At 54.1% G+C, this 16784-nt stretch overlaps 1 protein-coding gene across 2 annotated transcripts in view; it reads left to right on the top strand.

Moving 5' to 3' along the window:
* ALX4 (ALX homeobox 4) overlaps nucleotides 1-7244 on the top strand; it is a 39877-nt gene extending 32633 nt beyond the window's left edge. For both annotated transcript variants that reach the window (XM_074852515.1, XM_074852516.1), the window contains exons 3-4: nucleotides 4116-4244; nucleotides 6308-7244. In XM_074852515.1, coding sequence (XP_074708616.1) covers nucleotides 4116-4244; nucleotides 6308-6631 — 453 coding nt within the window. In that variant the 3' untranslated portion in view covers nucleotides 6632-7244. The remainder of the gene's footprint in view (nucleotides 1-4115; nucleotides 4245-6307) is intronic.
* The last annotated feature ends 9540 nt before the right edge of the window (nucleotides 7245-16784 follow it).

The following is a 16784-nucleotide window of genomic DNA, read 5'->3' on the forward strand; positions in this document are numbered from 1 at the left end:
ACACGTGTATTATTCACACATGGCTCCTTCCCCTTTCATGCACACATACACAACCCAAGCCCATGCCAGCATGGCTCCGGCTGCTCATCTCCCTTGGGCTGTGAGTATCTCTGCCTCCTGGCCTGCCCTGTGGCAGAGAGGAAAGAGATGGGGCTGGAAGGAGGCTTCACAGCCAGGGAATATAACCCCTCAGCCAGCCCCCCTCAGAGCCAGCCTTATGATTGCTGCGACCGTTAATGAAATGTTTTCAGCGGTGACCCTGTGATGCGGCGGGGGCTTGAAAGTGAGAGGGAAATGTCAAACTCCGCTGTAGCAAAATCACCGCCTTGGAAAGAAAAGAAAAGAAAAAAAGCAAAGCAAAGCAAGAAGTAATATATCTTGATCCCTTTTCCCCCATAAAACCCTGGGAGGCTGGTGGAAGGAGCGGAAAGACTGAGCTAAGCCTGCAGGAAATTAAACATGAAATGAAAACAAGCTCGAGTTATTCAATTCTCTCATCCCAGGCTCCAATTTCCCATTCCAGGCCACTGATAAAATGGTGTCCAGTTTCAGTGCTCAAGGATGAATTCTGGCTCTGTTCTTGCAGGCTGGAAAGCAAAGGGCTGGTGGCCATCTCTGGGAAGAGGGGAGACGGCCTGGCCTTTCGCAGAGGGATGGGGTCCTGGAGACAGACAGACAGACAGACAGGGAGGGAGGGAGGAGGGCAGCAGGGCCAGAGGACAGGGATGGGGAGAATGGATGCTGTGAGGCTGCCAGGGGAGAGCGGGAGCACAAGAGGCTTGAACGCAGCAGGCAGCTCTCATGTGCATCGGGGCAGCGATGCAGCGAGCGGGGTTTGAGCACAGGGCGTGGGGCACTGGGCTGGATCTGGCCCCGTAGCTGCCGCTGGGCCACCACCACACGTGCAGAGGCCAACCTCACCCTCCACCACTGCACCAGGGCAGGTAGGAGGGAGGAGAAAAAAATCACCTTTTTCTTTAACTTGGAGGGAGGACAAACTCAGCGATGCAGTTCCCAATTATCCAGCCGTGGCCAGAGGGGCCTGGGTGAGGTCCCAGCTCAGCCCACCCACCTGTGCCCCATGCAGGGCACCTGGGGCTTGGTGGCAGGGGCAGACCAGGAGCACCAGGGTGCCGGGGTAGTGGCGGCAGTGAGACAGCGAGCAGGAGCCTCCTGCCTTCTTTGTCTCAGGCTGTCCCCGGCCTCTCCACCCCCCGCAGCACGTCAGTTGTGTATGCATATGGATTTAGGTACCAGCATATGGCTGAATGTTTATGGAGACATGAAACATTTTCTGTTCTGTAGATTTTTATAGGGCTGATTTGGTACGTCAGGGCTTATCAAAGCACTGTCTGCAGGAGTCAGATACATGACATTACCCTACACTCCCACTCTAATTGTTAACACTGAGATGCAGCCCACAGTGACTGCTTATCCCTGCACGAAGTACCCCGTCCTGACCCCCGAGGACACGCTGCACCGAGAGCTGCAGCCTCCACTGTCACATCCCTGTCCCATAGCAGCCTCTCTTGACAAAAGGTGACAGACAATGAAAGGAAAATGGGCTTTTGTTGGGTTTTAGATTTGCTTTTTAAAAGCAGGTGTCTTCTAAGATTAAGGAAATACTTAGGATTAGTTGGTTTTTTGCTGACGTCTTTGCATTACACATTGCCTCGCCTGCCCTGCTTTCCCTGGAGCACTGTGGGGGTCTGGAGAAACCCGACTGCAAGGTACCAAGCAGCCTAAAAGGACTTGGACCAGAGGAGAAAGGAGAACTTCAAAAAGTGGTTCCAACTTTGTCACAAGCACTTTGGACCAGTGGCTCACTGCCAGCCCTCGGAGTGCCTCCAGCATCCCGGGCACCAGCACTTGAACTGAAGACACTCTTCTTTTTCAGGCTAATGCGATAGTTTGCCACAGCCTCCCGGCCCACCAGGCTGCCATTCAGGAACTGCCAGTTTAAACCATTCTGCTCTGCCAGCGCCAGTTCAATCCAACGCCTAAATGAGGAGCAGCGGAGCAAAACCCTGCGCCGTGGAGACCCCACTCCGCCTCAGCCAGCCCCAGGAAACCTCCCCGCAGCTCTGGCGGGACGGCTGCCGCGCTGTGCCGGGGAAGCCAAGCGCACAGACCCCGCGCCGATGGCTTCGGAGGTCACGCTGCAGAGCGGGATGCTCAGGCGGGCTCCCCTGCACGGCCGCGCAGGTGTGCGGGCAGGCCAGCCGTGCCTTCGGCGGGCAGCGGGACGGCCGCATATGCCTGGCATATGTTTGCCCCGGCCTCGTGCACAGCCAGCGCTCTGCTCCCTACCTGCTCTGCACCCCTCTGTGCACAGCGGGGCCTCCTCCGCCCGAGGAGGAACCGGGTCACCACCGCTAACTTTGAATCTGCAGATCAAAGCGGCATGATCTGGGCCAGCCCTGGGACTGGCCTGCAGCTGGGCTGGAGCGGCTGTGCCAAGAAGAGGTAGAAGAAAAACAGACAGATGCCTGGGGCATCAAACCTGCTCCAGTAAGACACTCTTCATGTGCAGCGTGTGCTCAGCTGGGACAACGTTAAGACCTTTCTGCTGGTGCTTTTTGCACCTGCTGAAAATCCTCACGGGGTTTTTGATTCGGGGTGGGGGGTTAATATCAGGTTGCTGCTTTGGGTATGGCTAGTCGGGTTGGCTTGTGGATGGCCCAGTGGCACTGCCACGGGCACTAAACCCCGCACCATCGGCAGCCCGCACAGGCAGGCCGCAGCGCACGGCCAGACCCTCAGCTGCCCACGCGCACCACGGGGCTGGCGGCGGTGGGGAGCTGCGAGAGACCAGCACGAGGCTGCCGCCATGGCGGGGAGGGGGAAACTGAACCAGGACATCCTGAAACAACCCTTCCAGCACAAGCAAGAAGGTCAGCTCAGACCAGAAACCACAGACCCTCGGGCCCGTCTCTCCCTGGAGCAGCTCCTAGCTTTGCTGACGCAGGCTGCAAATGCCACCGCTCTCCTGCCCTCCCCAAAAGCTGCCCCGCTGCCCCACCCTGTGCCAAGTGCCCGGCTCGCCCCGCTATCCTCCGAAGATGTGAGCTTCCCACCCGACGTCTGGTTTCTCCAGCCGCCTGCCAAGCAGCGGATCTGCCCCACGGCCAGGCGCAGGCAGGGCCAAGCTGTCGGTCCCCCCCTCCGCAAGTCACCGTGTAAAACTCGAAGCAGAAGCGAGCGGCTCTAGGACTGCTCCTTTCATGCACTGGCGTGACCTGCACAACCCAGCCCCTGGTGATCGCCTGCATCTCTCAGTGCCTTCAAAGCGGCTCTTGATTGATGTGTTTCCCTGACTCACAAGCTTCAAGAGGCTTTGAAGACACTGGGCCAGGCTCTGATCTCTCTTAGGCTGATGCAAATCAGGAGCAGTGGTGCTGACAACAGTGCAATAATCCACACTGATGTCAAGCCAGTAAAAATAAGAGCAGAAACAGAGTTTTGGTCTTTCCTCTGCCTTGAAGGCATCTGAGCAGCACTGTGAAGCAGAGCTGCAAACCCTGCAAAGAAAACACAATGTAAAGCAAAGGGCACGCAACACCGTAGAAGGGCACTTGTCCTTTCCTGCAGCTAAGGAGAGAAGGGGTGTTATGCTTTTTTTTTTTTTTTTCCCACAGTTAAGAAAAATAAGACTGAGAGTTCAGTGAGAATTGCAAGCTCTCAGCCAGTGGCATCATCACAGCCAGGATTAGGCTTGGGGAAAGCCCCAGCACTGCTGATTTCAGCCTAGCAGCAGCACATGGGGATGCATTCACACTTCTCATCTGAGCCTGGCTGACGGCACGAGAGCTACGGGCAGCACCCGGGTAACACTGACTTAGGGGTGTGAGGAAGATGGGCTGTGCCAGGGCAAACCAGGCTGTGACCGTCCCCAGACAGGCAGGACACCGAACGATGGGCATCGCCTTTTGCCTGGGGTGTTCCCAGTGTGGGAGCACAGGCTGGCCCCAGACCTCCAAGGGATGCGGGGCAGGATGCTGCTCCCCCTCAGGGCTTCTGTGTGGAGCCAATGGGCTCCTGGGGGGCTGCCGGGCTCCTAGCCACAGCCAGCAGCTCCCCTTTTGTTCACAGCCCCCCTGTCGTCCTCTCCCCAGGTGTGGTTTCAGAACCGGCGAGCGAAATGGCGCAAACGGGAGCGGTTCGGTCAGATGCAGCAGGTCCGGACCCACTTCTCCACCGCCTACGAGCTGCCCCTGCTCACCCGTGCTGAGAACTACGCCCAGGTGAGTGCATCCTCCCAGCCTGGCCTGACGGTTCCAGTGCCTGCTGGACACACCACCTCTGCTCCCAGTCCCCCCAGGTGACACTTTGCTTCTCAGGTTCATCCTCCTGCCCTCAGGCAAGACTGTAAAAGTGCTGGGGCTGGGGCCATATGGCCACGCACTGAAGGGCCAGGAGTTATTTAGCCGTATGACCTGCCTGGCTCCCTCGTGCCCTGGCCTGGAGCTGCCATCTCAAAAGCAGGCACCGACCCCAGCCCTGAGTGACACTGTGCAGCCACCGTTTGGGCACAGGTCACCCTGCTCACGTTCTGCTGTTCTTCTCCCATCAAGTGTGCTGCTACCCACTAACTTCCTCGTGGTTTGGAAAAGGTCCAAAAGGCTGTTTCGGGCCTAAAGACCAGCAGTTCCCAGGAAGGCTCCCTGTTGCCATGCCTGGGTTTCCATGTCCCTTCTTTAGGCAGTTGGACAAAAGGGTTTTTTTCCCTTGGCAAATTCCCACAGAAGTCTCCCAGCGCTGGGCTGCGGTACCCACAGCGCACTCAGTGACGTCTAGGGATGCTTCCCAAGGGACTCGTGGGTTTCTGCTCCAAAGGAAGGGTGGGATCAGCCTCGTTGGGATATATGGGGCTGCTCCCGGGGCCTGTGGAAACCATTCCTGCCCTGGCCCAGGAGGCAGGTGACACAGCTGCCTCCCTGCCTTAGCTTCCTCTCCTGGGAAACCTGTTACCACAGTAGCCTCCTAAGTTTTGGGCCACCCCCCATTTCACAACACTGCCTTCAGCCCATGCCAGGGCAGACGAGCGTTCATTAGCTCGAGGGCTAGGCTCTGCCCCCGCAAAGTGCTCCCTCCGCCCTGCCGACTCCTTTTCCCGCCACCCAGAATTTGCTGGAGGGTGCAGTTCTGCGGGCGTGATGCTCTGAACCCGACTTGTCCTCGCAGATCGGCTGGAGCCCTCCCCACCCTGACGCCCCGGCTGTCAGCCACCTCCCCAGCCAGCGCCGCACCAAAGCTCCCCCGCAGCCAAGCCAAGAGCGTTTGACCTCTCTCCTGCTTGGCGTCTCCCCCGAACTGAACAAGGAGCCCTTATGAAACAGCTGAGAGATGCCAAAGCAGCTTTTCAAGCAGAGGACACTCTCAGCAGCCTTTTCAGCACTCCCTTCTCTTGCCTTTGTAACTTATACTGCTCCCTCCTGCCATACTGCCCTCCCCTCCCAGCCCTAGAGATCAAAAAACCACAAAATTTGCAGGAGGTAAGAGCTCAGAGAGGGCCCAAGGGTGAGCGGTGCAGTGGGGCACTGGGATGAAGGGCCCTTTGCTCTCTGACTCCAGCTAGCTACTTGCCTTCTCCCTGCTTTCGTCCTGTGTGCTCCTGTCCCCCCCACCTCCAGCAGACGCCGAGCCCCCCGCTCTTCTGCTGCGATATCATCCCATGAGCGACGCTGTAGGCCCCGCAGGGCTCTGCTCTGCAGCGGGGTGGGTGATGCTTCCTCAAGGGGCAACGAGCACCACTGGGGAGAGGGGCAGGGAAACTGCCTGCGCTGGGGCTGCCGGCAGCTCAGCTCCGACGGGCACGTCTGTGCGGCACGAAAAAGCCCCGAGCTGGGACAGGAGGGGCAGATCAGCAGTCTTACAGCATCCCGTTCTGCCTGTTCCCTCTGGAGTGGGTAGGCCCACGGAAACACTGCGAATGACACTGGGTTTTTTGTGCTGAGAGCATCCCTGCTCTAAGAAGTGCTCATGGTGCAAAAAAAATAAAAGAGAAATGGCTGGGAGGGGGAACAGAGAGACACTATGGCAGAGGAGGAATCTGCTCCCCTATGAGTTAATCTCCCGCACTCCCTGCCCCTGTCCGGGCTGGCATACAGATTTGGGAGGGGAGCTGCTGGCTCTGGGGGTTCTGTGGGTCCCGCTGCTGGCGGGGGCCAACATGCTGTCCCCCCGTCACACCAGTTGTGCCTCACGCAGCAGGGCCGGGGCTGGACACGCTGTATCCCCACCCCAGGGCCAGCCACCGGCTGCGTCCCGCGCGGGGCAGCCCTGACGTTTCTCTTCCCACCCCCAGATTCAGAACCCCTCCTGGATCGGCAACAACGGAGCCGCCTCCCCCGTGCCCGCCTGCGTCGTCCCCTGCGAGACGGTGCCCTCCTGCATGTCCCCCCATGCTCATCCCCACGCGGCTGGCGGCGTCTCCGAGTTCCTCGGCGTCTCCGGCCCCGGCAGCCACGTGGGACAGACTCACATGGGCGGCCTCTTCGGCACGGCCGGCATGAGCCCCGGCCTCAACGGCTACGAGCTGAACAGCGAGCCGGACCGCAAGACCTCCAGCATCGCTGCCCTGAGGATGAAAGCGAAGGAGCACAGTGCCGCGATCTCCTGGGCGACATGACAGGGTTGCAGCCCAGCGCCCACGCGACACGGAGAGAGCACATGGGGACAGCCGAATAAATCCATCCGCTTGGACTCCAGACAGCAGTTGCCTCCTCGGGGATCTGAATGCAGCACTTTTAGCTACCCTAGGCGTATAAAGTACATATGTTAACGTAAGTGGAGTGTTTCCAGCATGAACGCGGCAGCTCCCAGCTTCCTGGGATCAGGCAGGGAGAGGGCGGCTGTGGAGCAGCACCTCTTCCAGGGAGATCTGGGTTGGGATGCATCCCCTCTCACCGCCACCTCCCCAATAACCTGGGCATTTTTTCTCCCCACTCCTTTTTCTGACACCAGATCTGCCTTTCCAAAGAGCAAGAGCCCGCTGGCATTTCAGTGGCTTCTCCCATCCCACCACCCCTCATACACACACACGTGCACGCGCGCGCGCGCACACACACACACACGTCTTCCTCTCCTGATTTGTCAACAGTGTTGCTCAGATCTGTTCTGCCCCGGGCAGGGGACTGGATGGGGACTCTGGCACCAGCAAAGAGGCACCTCTCAGGCTGCTCCCGTTCTCTTAGCGGGAGCCACGACTCCCCACAGCTGAGCGGGGAACAAGGCTGGGAAGATACCCGAGGCTAGAAAGAAGGCAACGTTAGCCCACCTCCTTCCACCCTGCTTCCTCTCCATCTTGCAGTCTGAGATGAAGCACAGAGCCATAGAGGCCTGTGAAGGGGATGTCTCTCTTCCCAACATGGCATGGTGCTACCATGCTGGGAGTCTTTGCCAGCCCTCTGGTCGCCCAGCCAGAGATGCACCCTGGCAGACGATAGCTTCCCAGCACGGCTCGCTGCCCCAGGGAGCGTCTGGGGTTTGCTTCGCCATGGTCGTGGTCGATGTTGAGGCTCCCATGAGTGGTGAGGCAGCAAAGCGTTCTCCCTGGCTTTCACTATGTTTGGAATTACTACCCTCAATTTAGAGGCAGCAGCTATGGGAGGGGAGTATAGCTCCTGCGTAAATCCACAGGTCCCCAAAGAGACTGCTCTGAGAAACAGCCCAAGCACTAGCACGCAGCCACGGTTGTGTGAGGCCACTGAATTCCTCACACGCCTTGTCCTGGGGTCAGATCCGTGCGGTGACAGCCCCTCCCTGCATCCCTGCGGCCCCAGGGCCCTGCTGCACACAGCTGCTGTGGGCATCTCCATGTGGGGCACGGCCCAGGGAGCAGGCGGGGAAGGGACCCGAGTCTGGACGAGGCAACGCTGCCCTGTCTCCAGCCACCTCGGATCCTCTTCACCTTGCAGAGAGGGAGCAGGAGACACCAGAACTTGCCTGGTTTGCCTGAGCCAATGTGCCTCCCTGCTTTTCCGTGCCAGTGCTCTTCCCTGCACAGCGCTAACTGTTCAGACCTTTGCAAGGCTAAATCTTTTACAAGCTTTTCAGTGATCTCGCAGTGCTAGGAATAATTTTGGAACATCCTTTTACCCCACTGAATTATCACCGAGGAGAAGCTGAAGGTCAGCTGAGCACTATCACCCACATGGTGCAGCTATGCAGGCTGAGCTTGAGCTGGGGCAGTCGTCTCTGAGATTCGCAAGGGAACTCCACGATTTTACTCCCATAAAAATTTGCGTGTCACCCTACCCTCCTCCCTCATGCTCAGGATCTTGTAGTCCAAGGTCCAGGAATATTCAGTGGTCTTGCAAAAGGCTCCAAATAAGCTACAACCAAATGTCAGGTTTCAGGTTAACAAGGTAGACCAGTATTTCTGTAGTGCCTACACTGCCATACACGACCTAAACAAGACACCGTTGCTAGATCCAGTGTAATACATATTTATCGGATTAAGGAAAGACCAGCAGTACTGTCTCTTTTCTCTCCTCAGAAATGCGAAGAGCTGCCTTCCTTGCTACTCACAGGGAACCAGCATGCATTTAACAACACCAGGTGTACGACCAAGGCCTCTCCCATCACAAGTAGCCAGGACTTATGTCCCAGCTTAAACATTCAGCTGAGCCATCAGGCATGATGGCTTAGGAGCTAAAAGTGACGCTGAGCACTGAACCAGACACGATCACGCTGACAAGTCGGGGGTGTACGTCACCCCCACTGGGCACCCCAGATGCCACTGAGGGTCCTGAGCCACCCAGAGACCAGCGGCAGAGGCGGTTTCTCTGGCAGATTTTGTGCAGACAGCAGAGCACAGTGTTGAGAGCATTTTCCCAGGTAGGCTGGGGAGCGTGATGCTTCCCACGGTCAGCGGGCAACCCCGCGAAGGGCCGAGGCAAGACAGCAGCAGGCAGAGCTGAGGAGCGGGTGGTGGGGTGGGTGGGGACGGGTCCTGCGTGGCCTGCAGGTACCAAAGGCAGCTCCAACGGAGGGCTGCAGCCATTCAAGAGCTCAGCTGCACTCCTGACTGAAGTTAAAGGGTAGCTCTTCCTCGCGGACTTCCACGGGGCCAGGATTTCAACCGAGCTGTTTAACAGCCCAGAGGATTAAGTGCTGTATCCCTTGTCTTGTTAGAGAGGAGCGTCTCCTGGCAGCAGACTTGGCATTTACAGAGGCTTGTCCCCCGCTTTCCCTCACCTTAAAATCCACGTGCAAAGCACATGTTGGACTCACTCAATCTATTTTAAACGCCACTGCGTGTGCCTGGCCCTGAGCCTGCCTGGAAGCATCACGAGGCGAGGTGGGGGGGATGCTGTTCCCCAGAGCCCCTTTGCCACAGGGCTGCCTTCCCAGCCCCTGCCACCAGCAGCCCCGCCGCTTGCTGGGCTCTGCCTCGCCTCGCTGGGTGCTGCCCCAGGGAGCACCCGCACCCATGGGTCACGCTGGAAGGTGCTCTCCTCAGAAGCCTCCGAAAGCAGTTATTCAGGCAGATTTAAGCTATGCGCATCTGTATTTACACACGTTTTTTTAATTAATTTAAAAGGGGTTTTTAAACTAGCTGTTAAATTAACAAGAAAACTGTATAAATATATATATATACTTTTTTATATATATATATATATATATGTATCTTAATCTAGCCAACCTGCGGCTACTGCATTTCTTAAGGGTCACAGGGTCAGTGCTGTTCTTGCAATCTCAAGTTACCATGATGATGTCTTTTTTAATTATTATTATTATTTTAATACCTTTCAACTCTATTTATGACTTTCTTCTCTATTTATTTCTTATTTAGTACTTTACTTCTGTCCATACATTGAGTTGCAATTCCCTGGCTTGGACTTGCCTCTGAGGCTGCGAGCTTCGTCCCCGGCCACCACCAAAATGTCTCACAAGTCCCAGCCGCCCCGACACCAGCCATGCCCGTGGCGGCATCCCCCGTGGGTGCAGCACCCACAGCACCCAGCTAGCTGGGCTCACCCAGCTGCCCTCTCCAGCCTCATGGAGGTAGCAAAATGTTCTCCTGAGCAGTCCTGGCCTTGGCTGTGCAGCAGGCACCCTACAAGGAGGCTGCCCTATGTTGCCCGTGGTTAGAAACACCAGAGACATCCCAGCGCATTGAGACGAGGAGGATATAAATAGTGAGAGCGGCACAGGTTCCCGGCACTGGCTTAAAAGCAGTTGGGTACCACTTGCTGCTGAGTACTCAGAGGCACTTCTTGCCTACGAGCAGCAGTTAGTGCTTTGGTAGCAACTGCAAACCAGTGGTGAGCCAGGCTTGAGCTTGCTGGGCCCTGCAGGGTCGAAACTCTTAAGAGCTCTTAAGTGCCTGAACAAGCTCATGGAGAGGAGCGAGACAGGGGCCAGGTCAGCCCCCGGCACACAGCCCCCCGCCAGCCTGCCCGTGCTCCTGGCAAGCTCTCTGGCCAGCGGCCACGCTCCGGCAGCCTCCTCTGGAATAGGCTACTCAGTTTGGGGCTCGCTGCCCCAGCACCTAGAGCGCGCGGGGAAGAGGCCCGAGACAGCAAGGTGAAGGAGAAGCAGCCTCCCTCTCCTCTAGAGCCTACAGCAGCGTGTGAGTGCGTGCGCATCCCTTCCCCGCCGGAGCGCTCCTGGCCCGAGTCGTGAGCGTGGGCAGGGCGTTCGGGGAAGGCCACGTGTAGTGACAGACCCACGCCAGGTCGCAGAGCTGTGGCACACGTGGCTTTACCTGCACCGGGGACGCAGCGCCGACCCGGGCCGGGTGTACCCCGTGTGCTGCCCAAGCGGGGCTGCCGGCTGGGTCTCTCTGGTGCTGGAGGTGTTTTGGGGCGGGGAGGCGCGTTTCCCTGATTCCCAGAGTACGCTCGGACCGGGCAGCACGTTGTAAAACACTTTCCAAACAAACAAAGGCAAAAAAGGTAGTTTCCTGGAAAAGGTCTAAAAAATAATCAAGCAGAGGCAGAGCCCCGTGTTTATTTTGCTGTTCTGACTGACACAGCAAAAAGCAAACAGAGCGAAGGAGAAATTAAACCCAAATGGGAAGGGGGGCAGAATTGGACGGAAAGTCATTCAGCCCTTTGCAGCTTCCCAAAGGGAGCTGGGAAGAGGCAACGGAGCGGCCTTGCACCCCCTTAACTCTTTGCTGGTAACACGGTTCCCCACTCCCCCCACATAGCTAGGTAGGTAGGTAGAGCTAGGACTTTTATACTACTGATTTTGAAGGACAGTTTTCAATGTATAATAATATATCGGTTTAGGTGTGCAGTGTTTGAAAGAGACTGGGAGAAAGAAAGAAAACAAACCTCAATCAATATTATTGGTTTTTTGTTGTAAAATATTGTAACCTTGTATAAACGCAACCTTTTTTTTTTTTTTTTTTTCTTTAGCTTAACAGCCTGGGGTAGAACATATTAAAAAAAATAAAAAAGTTTTTAAAAAGTTCAGGAAAAAAAGAATAAAAAAAATCATTAAAAATGTTGCCATGTGAGGTTTGTGCCATGCAATGTTATTGCCTATGCAGCCATGTATTACCAGTTCATTACAGTGGAATATTAAAAAAGAACAAACAGTCTTGCAGCTTGGTTCTTTTTAACTTTTTCTGAAGTAAGTTATTGCACTTGCAGCTTTTTTTTTTTGCCTTTTTTTTTTTTTTTTGGGAGGTGGGGAGGGCTGGAATTTCTGGGCCCCAATTTTCATTTTTCCAGTTTTTGCAAGGAGTGGCATCGCTGGGAAGGACCCTGCTCCCCAACCACCCCGGCCGAGGGGGCACAAACACTGTTGTTGTTGTTTTGGTTTGCAATAAACTCCTTCTCTTCTCTCCTCTCAACTGCAATCTGGCTGGTTTGTTCCTGACTCATGACAGATGAAATGTGATCAGAGGGGCCTCCAAAATCTCACGTTAATTGAAGTTGGCAAAAAATACTAACAGTGCCCTTTTGAACTGCTGACGCAGTGCAGAATGGATTAGCCGGGGGTAGATTAACAACAGGTGGCAGCTCACAGGCCGCTGCCTCTCCCGGTACAAAGGAGATGGTTAACAGCCAGCAGCCAGGCGCGGGAACATCCTGCCAGCCAGCTCCCAGCTAACAAGGGCATCTCCGCCTCTGACCGTGCGCTCGGCCTCGCCTGGCATCGCCCTCGCCTGGCATCGCCGCTGGCCACAGGGAAGAGAGGAGGATGGAGCCACCCGGCTCCCCGTGCTACGGCACCGCCGCTTTGACACAGCACAGTCGCGCTCGGGGCACGGCGGCACGAGGTCTCCTGAAGTCCCAAGAGAAGCCGCCCAGGGCTGGCAGTGGGGGGACCTTTCCCCCTAAAAGCGCTCCTTTCACCCGCGTGCCCGCAGGTGCAGTCACACTCCCCCGCTCCCGGCTCCGCTCGGGCAGAGGCCTCCAAGCCTCACCCACTCTCTCTTCGGCCGCGGCTCTGCCGGGTTCCCTGGAGGGGAGCAGCCAGACGCTGTTCACCAGGCGGTGGGGCAGAACGGGCCCTCCAAGCTTCACTTCTCCCCGCAGCAATGGGAAGGGCTTGTCTCAGCCCCACGGGTTCCCAGGGCACAGCTCTTGCCCCATCCCAACGTGGGGAAAACTGCGTTCTGGGAGGGCCCTTTCTGCTGCTTTCACTCTGTGAATAAACTCAGCTGTGACCCCGATTCCTTCAGACTCCACAGACCCACCAGCCTGGGCACCAGGGAAGAGCCCAAGGCCCTGTACCGAGGTGCTGGGTGAACAGGAAAGTGCCCTTCGTGCTCAGGCAGAGCCGAGAAGGTGCCCAGCAGCTGTCAACAACCCACCAAGACCCACAGAGCGCCTCTGGCCTTTCCATCAGTTGGCTGGGAGCATCAGCTCCCTTCAGATGGAGCGTGGCTGTTTTCCATCTCGCAAAGAAATGGATAATGCAGGTGCTGTTGCAAGCTTATCCATTCCTCTCACTTGTAGGAGAAAAATTCCTTCCCTCCCCGAGCACTCAAAGCCAGAATCTCCAGATGTTGGCAGAGTTCAGGCTGTTGAGAGCCTAAAGCCAGTTTCAGTAACATCCTGGTTGTATGGGTTTACATCAGAAATCGCTCCTGGCCTGAACATTGCCAAGGAGCTAAAAAATCTCTCTATAAACTCTAGGTAGTGGCAGGGCCCGGATTAGAAACGTGCATTCTTTTCTCAAAGTTGCACTTTCCTACTGGCATTACAGGAGTTGTTTAAAACACATGGAAAAATTTCTCTCTGGGAGATGTGGCCACAGCACCTAGGTTAACACGTTCCTTCTCTGTTGGGGAATGCGACTTTGAGGCAGGGCAAAGTTCGGGCCGTTTTAATGAAAAACAATTTTTTCTTCCTGTAAACTAAACAGATTTGTCTTTTTTCTTCCTCTTTTTAAAAGCAGGTTATTAACCTTTAAGCAGATGGATGTACAATAATCTTCTCATTGGCAAGGAAGGTAACAGCCATGCAAGGTGCATCCACTTACGGCCAGCTGGGGCCCACATGTAAAGGTGTTGCATTTAATCTGAGACAAACAAGTGTTTATTATTTGTGAAAGGATCTTCCACTTTCTCTTGCTTTTCAGTTCGTAACTTACTCACAGGGCAAAGACAGATGCTCTGAGTTAGCAATCTGCTCCTTTCGCTGTAGCCTTGCTGAATTCCTGGATCTCATTTTACGGTCCTCTCTGCTTCGAACCTCTTCCCCTGCCTGCTTGTAGGAAGCGTGGCAAAGGGGGTGTTGTTCTGGCCAGCCCTCCGCCGCAGGCACCCAGCACTAACTGTGCCGAGCACCCGGCTGAGACCTGGCCCTCCCTTTGAAAGAAAGGTTTTGTAAAAGAAGGACCAGTAAGTTTTCAAACGGCCAGACCACCAGGTGAGAAACGGTGTTTTTCTTGAGTGTAGGGCTACACAGACATGCGGCAGCAAACGTAAAGAATTCGGCCTGAAAACCTCAGATATTTTGCCAAGGCTTATCTACTGGATGAGCGCGAGGTGTTCACACTGGGCAGGTAGATAGCCCCGAGTGGCACTTTTCAGTCAGTCCCAGGCTTTGGCTTTTAGTTTTACAAGTTCCCACTGTGCCACAGAATGGGGGTGGGGAGTATAAGAGATGAGCTTCATCCTTAAAAGCACAGGGTGCAACAGCAACCACATCTCACCTCATGTGGGTCTGTATATCCCAAGTTCTTCACATCTTTGTTGGCTTAAGGGTCCAGCTTTCACCTTTTTCCAGTTCCCTGCCAACTAAAATTTAGGTTAAAAATCGATGTGCCTTAATAATTACGTTGGTATTTTCTTTTTCTTATGACTCTGTAGAAATAGTCACAACATGGATTGTTTCTCTTTAGAGACACCTGGTTCTCCCCTTGCCCACCTTATCTGTTGTCTTCCCCCCTGCATACAGCCTGGTACTGAGCACTGATTCAAGTTCACAGAACTAATGAAATCACGGCCAAGTTGCACTGATCTCAGTCCACAGACACTGCAGAGCTGTCACGCTTGTCTGGAGCAGGAGCACTTCCTATTCATGCAAACAGGCATTCAGAATGAGTAAAGGAAATTTGAAGGAGAATTACTGGATCCTTTTCCAGACAAATGAAGACAGCAAACAGGCAGCCTTGCAGGGAGAACCTCTGAGCTGCACTGTTTTCAGTCGGAAAGCTCCCTGCGTGCTGCTAGCTCCATGCCACTCCACTTAATTACCTCAATTGTCGCTGTTATCCTTTAATGGGAAACATAACTCGCTTTCAAAGCAACCACAAGAAGCTGCAGACAGGGGAATCCTGAAGATCAGCAGAGGTGGGACTGCATTACAGCCATTTCCATCAGGCTGAAATTACACAGAGTGCACAGGAATGTCACTAAATGGCTTCAAGCCAGGGCAGGCTGAAGCATGCTGACACTGAAAGTCAAGGCTAACGGTCCTCTACCTTGGTGCTGAGCTACCCCAAACTCCAAACAACAGTTCAGACAAAAGTGTGGCCGTTCTGCTAAAACACACACCTGTGATACTGGTGTTCAGTCCTGGTTTTACCCACACAACCCCTAAGGCCTTGGGTATGTGACAGCTTCTCTCCATTTCCTTATTTGCAGCTACAGGCAAGGGGCTGATCTTGCCCAAGCAAGAGGACTGTGAAGCTCAATCTATTGTGCTCAGACACAGCAGTGGCAGGCAGCATAACAAAAACTTACACCACCCTACGAGCACTCCCAACAGCATCAGATACAACTGAAGGATCCACAACTCAAAAGTAAAGCAAAAGTGTTCCAGCTGATTCTTCCGCTAAGCAAATGCCATCTCTGTCTACATACCAATGTTAGCGAGAGATCTGAAGTGACTACCTGCTCGTGGGATAACTTTCAGATCCTACAGAAAGATGCAAAGAATACTGTGTTCAGTTTTCTGGCACTTTTGGACAGAAATTACTTCTTCCAGCCTAAAAACTAAAGAGAAAAGACAATCTAGGTGGGACACTTGCCTAGGATTTGCTCTGCTCTTCCCAACTCTTTGGGATCTGACTGAAGTTAGCAATTGGATGCTCACTTTCTAGCATATATTTAATCTAATACAACTTTGCAGAATGTTTTTTTCTTGCTTTAAGTACATGGAGGAGACTACCCACGATTCCAAGAACTACCTGTAGTTTACATTTCAGTTTACAAAAGAACACGCTTTGCAACAGTCCTAGTAAAAATTTAAACATGCAAGCCTTTAAGAACAACGATGAAAAAATTCGTACTCACCCTGTCTGATATCTGGCTAGGGCATTTAAAGTCCATTTTCTCATCAGCACCATCAATTTAGTTTTTCTTTCCTGTACTGTAGCCCTGTTACAACAGCAGCTGCCATGTGAAAGGGCTGGGCAGAAGATTTACGCAGCACTGATTAACCATTCCAAGATCCTTCCTGATCAAAAGATGCTCTACCCGTGAGAAGTACCCAGAGTACCAGACACGCATTATGGAGGGCATCCATGCCAAATCTTGAAGGCATTTTTAACGTTAAAATTGCCCACCTAAATCCATTTTTCATGTGTCTCAGTATAGCATTTTTCCAGAGGCTAAAAGGAAAATGAGTCAGAAGTACTGAGCATCTCTTAAATCCCACCTAACAATTTGGATACCTGTGTCTCTTGGCCCGTGAGTTTAAAAGGCTCTTGAATTGATAATTAATAGGGATAAACTAGCTGCTGCAGTAAAGCATACTTGAACCGGAGCAGCGGAAGCACTATGGATGGCAGGAGCTGGAGATGGCAGGAGAGAGGAAATTCAGAACATCAAGGCTTGAATTGGCACGTCCTGTAATGAGATAGTGGAGCTGCGAGGAAGGAAAGAGTCAAGACGTTGCAGGGTGAGTTGGTGATGCTAAAAATGTATCCCTAAGACTCACCACGACCCTGCCACGCACAAGGAGCGAGGCGCAGCACGCGCACCCGCCGCCCTTCTGTGGCACGCTCCGCAGGGACCGCGCTGCGGCGCTCCTGCGAACAAAGAGCTGCCACCACGCTGGATTCCACGATCTCCATGACTCAGCTGAAGCTCATTTCTCAAAAGCACAGGTCTTCAATATTTGCTGTCTCTCTTCACAAAAAGAGAAAGGATCTGTTCCCTATTTCTCCAAGATAAATGCTATTGTCAAATCTTGGCAGAAAATTAGAGTAACAACTACTCTCCCCAAAAAGGTGACTGGGATGAATTCGTGCAGAGCAAGCTTCCACTTCAAAGACAACCATCCAATTCTAGTTATGGGAAAGACAAAATATCGACAGATCTTTCTAAAGTACACTGTGGATATTCAAGTTTAACACAGATTTATGCA

This window comes from Strix uralensis, chromosome 29 (assembly GCF_047716275.1).
Source record: "Strix uralensis isolate ZFMK-TIS-50842 chromosome 29, bStrUra1, whole genome shotgun sequence".
NCBI classification, from domain to species: Eukaryota; Metazoa; Chordata; class Aves; order Strigiformes; family Strigidae; genus Strix; species Strix uralensis.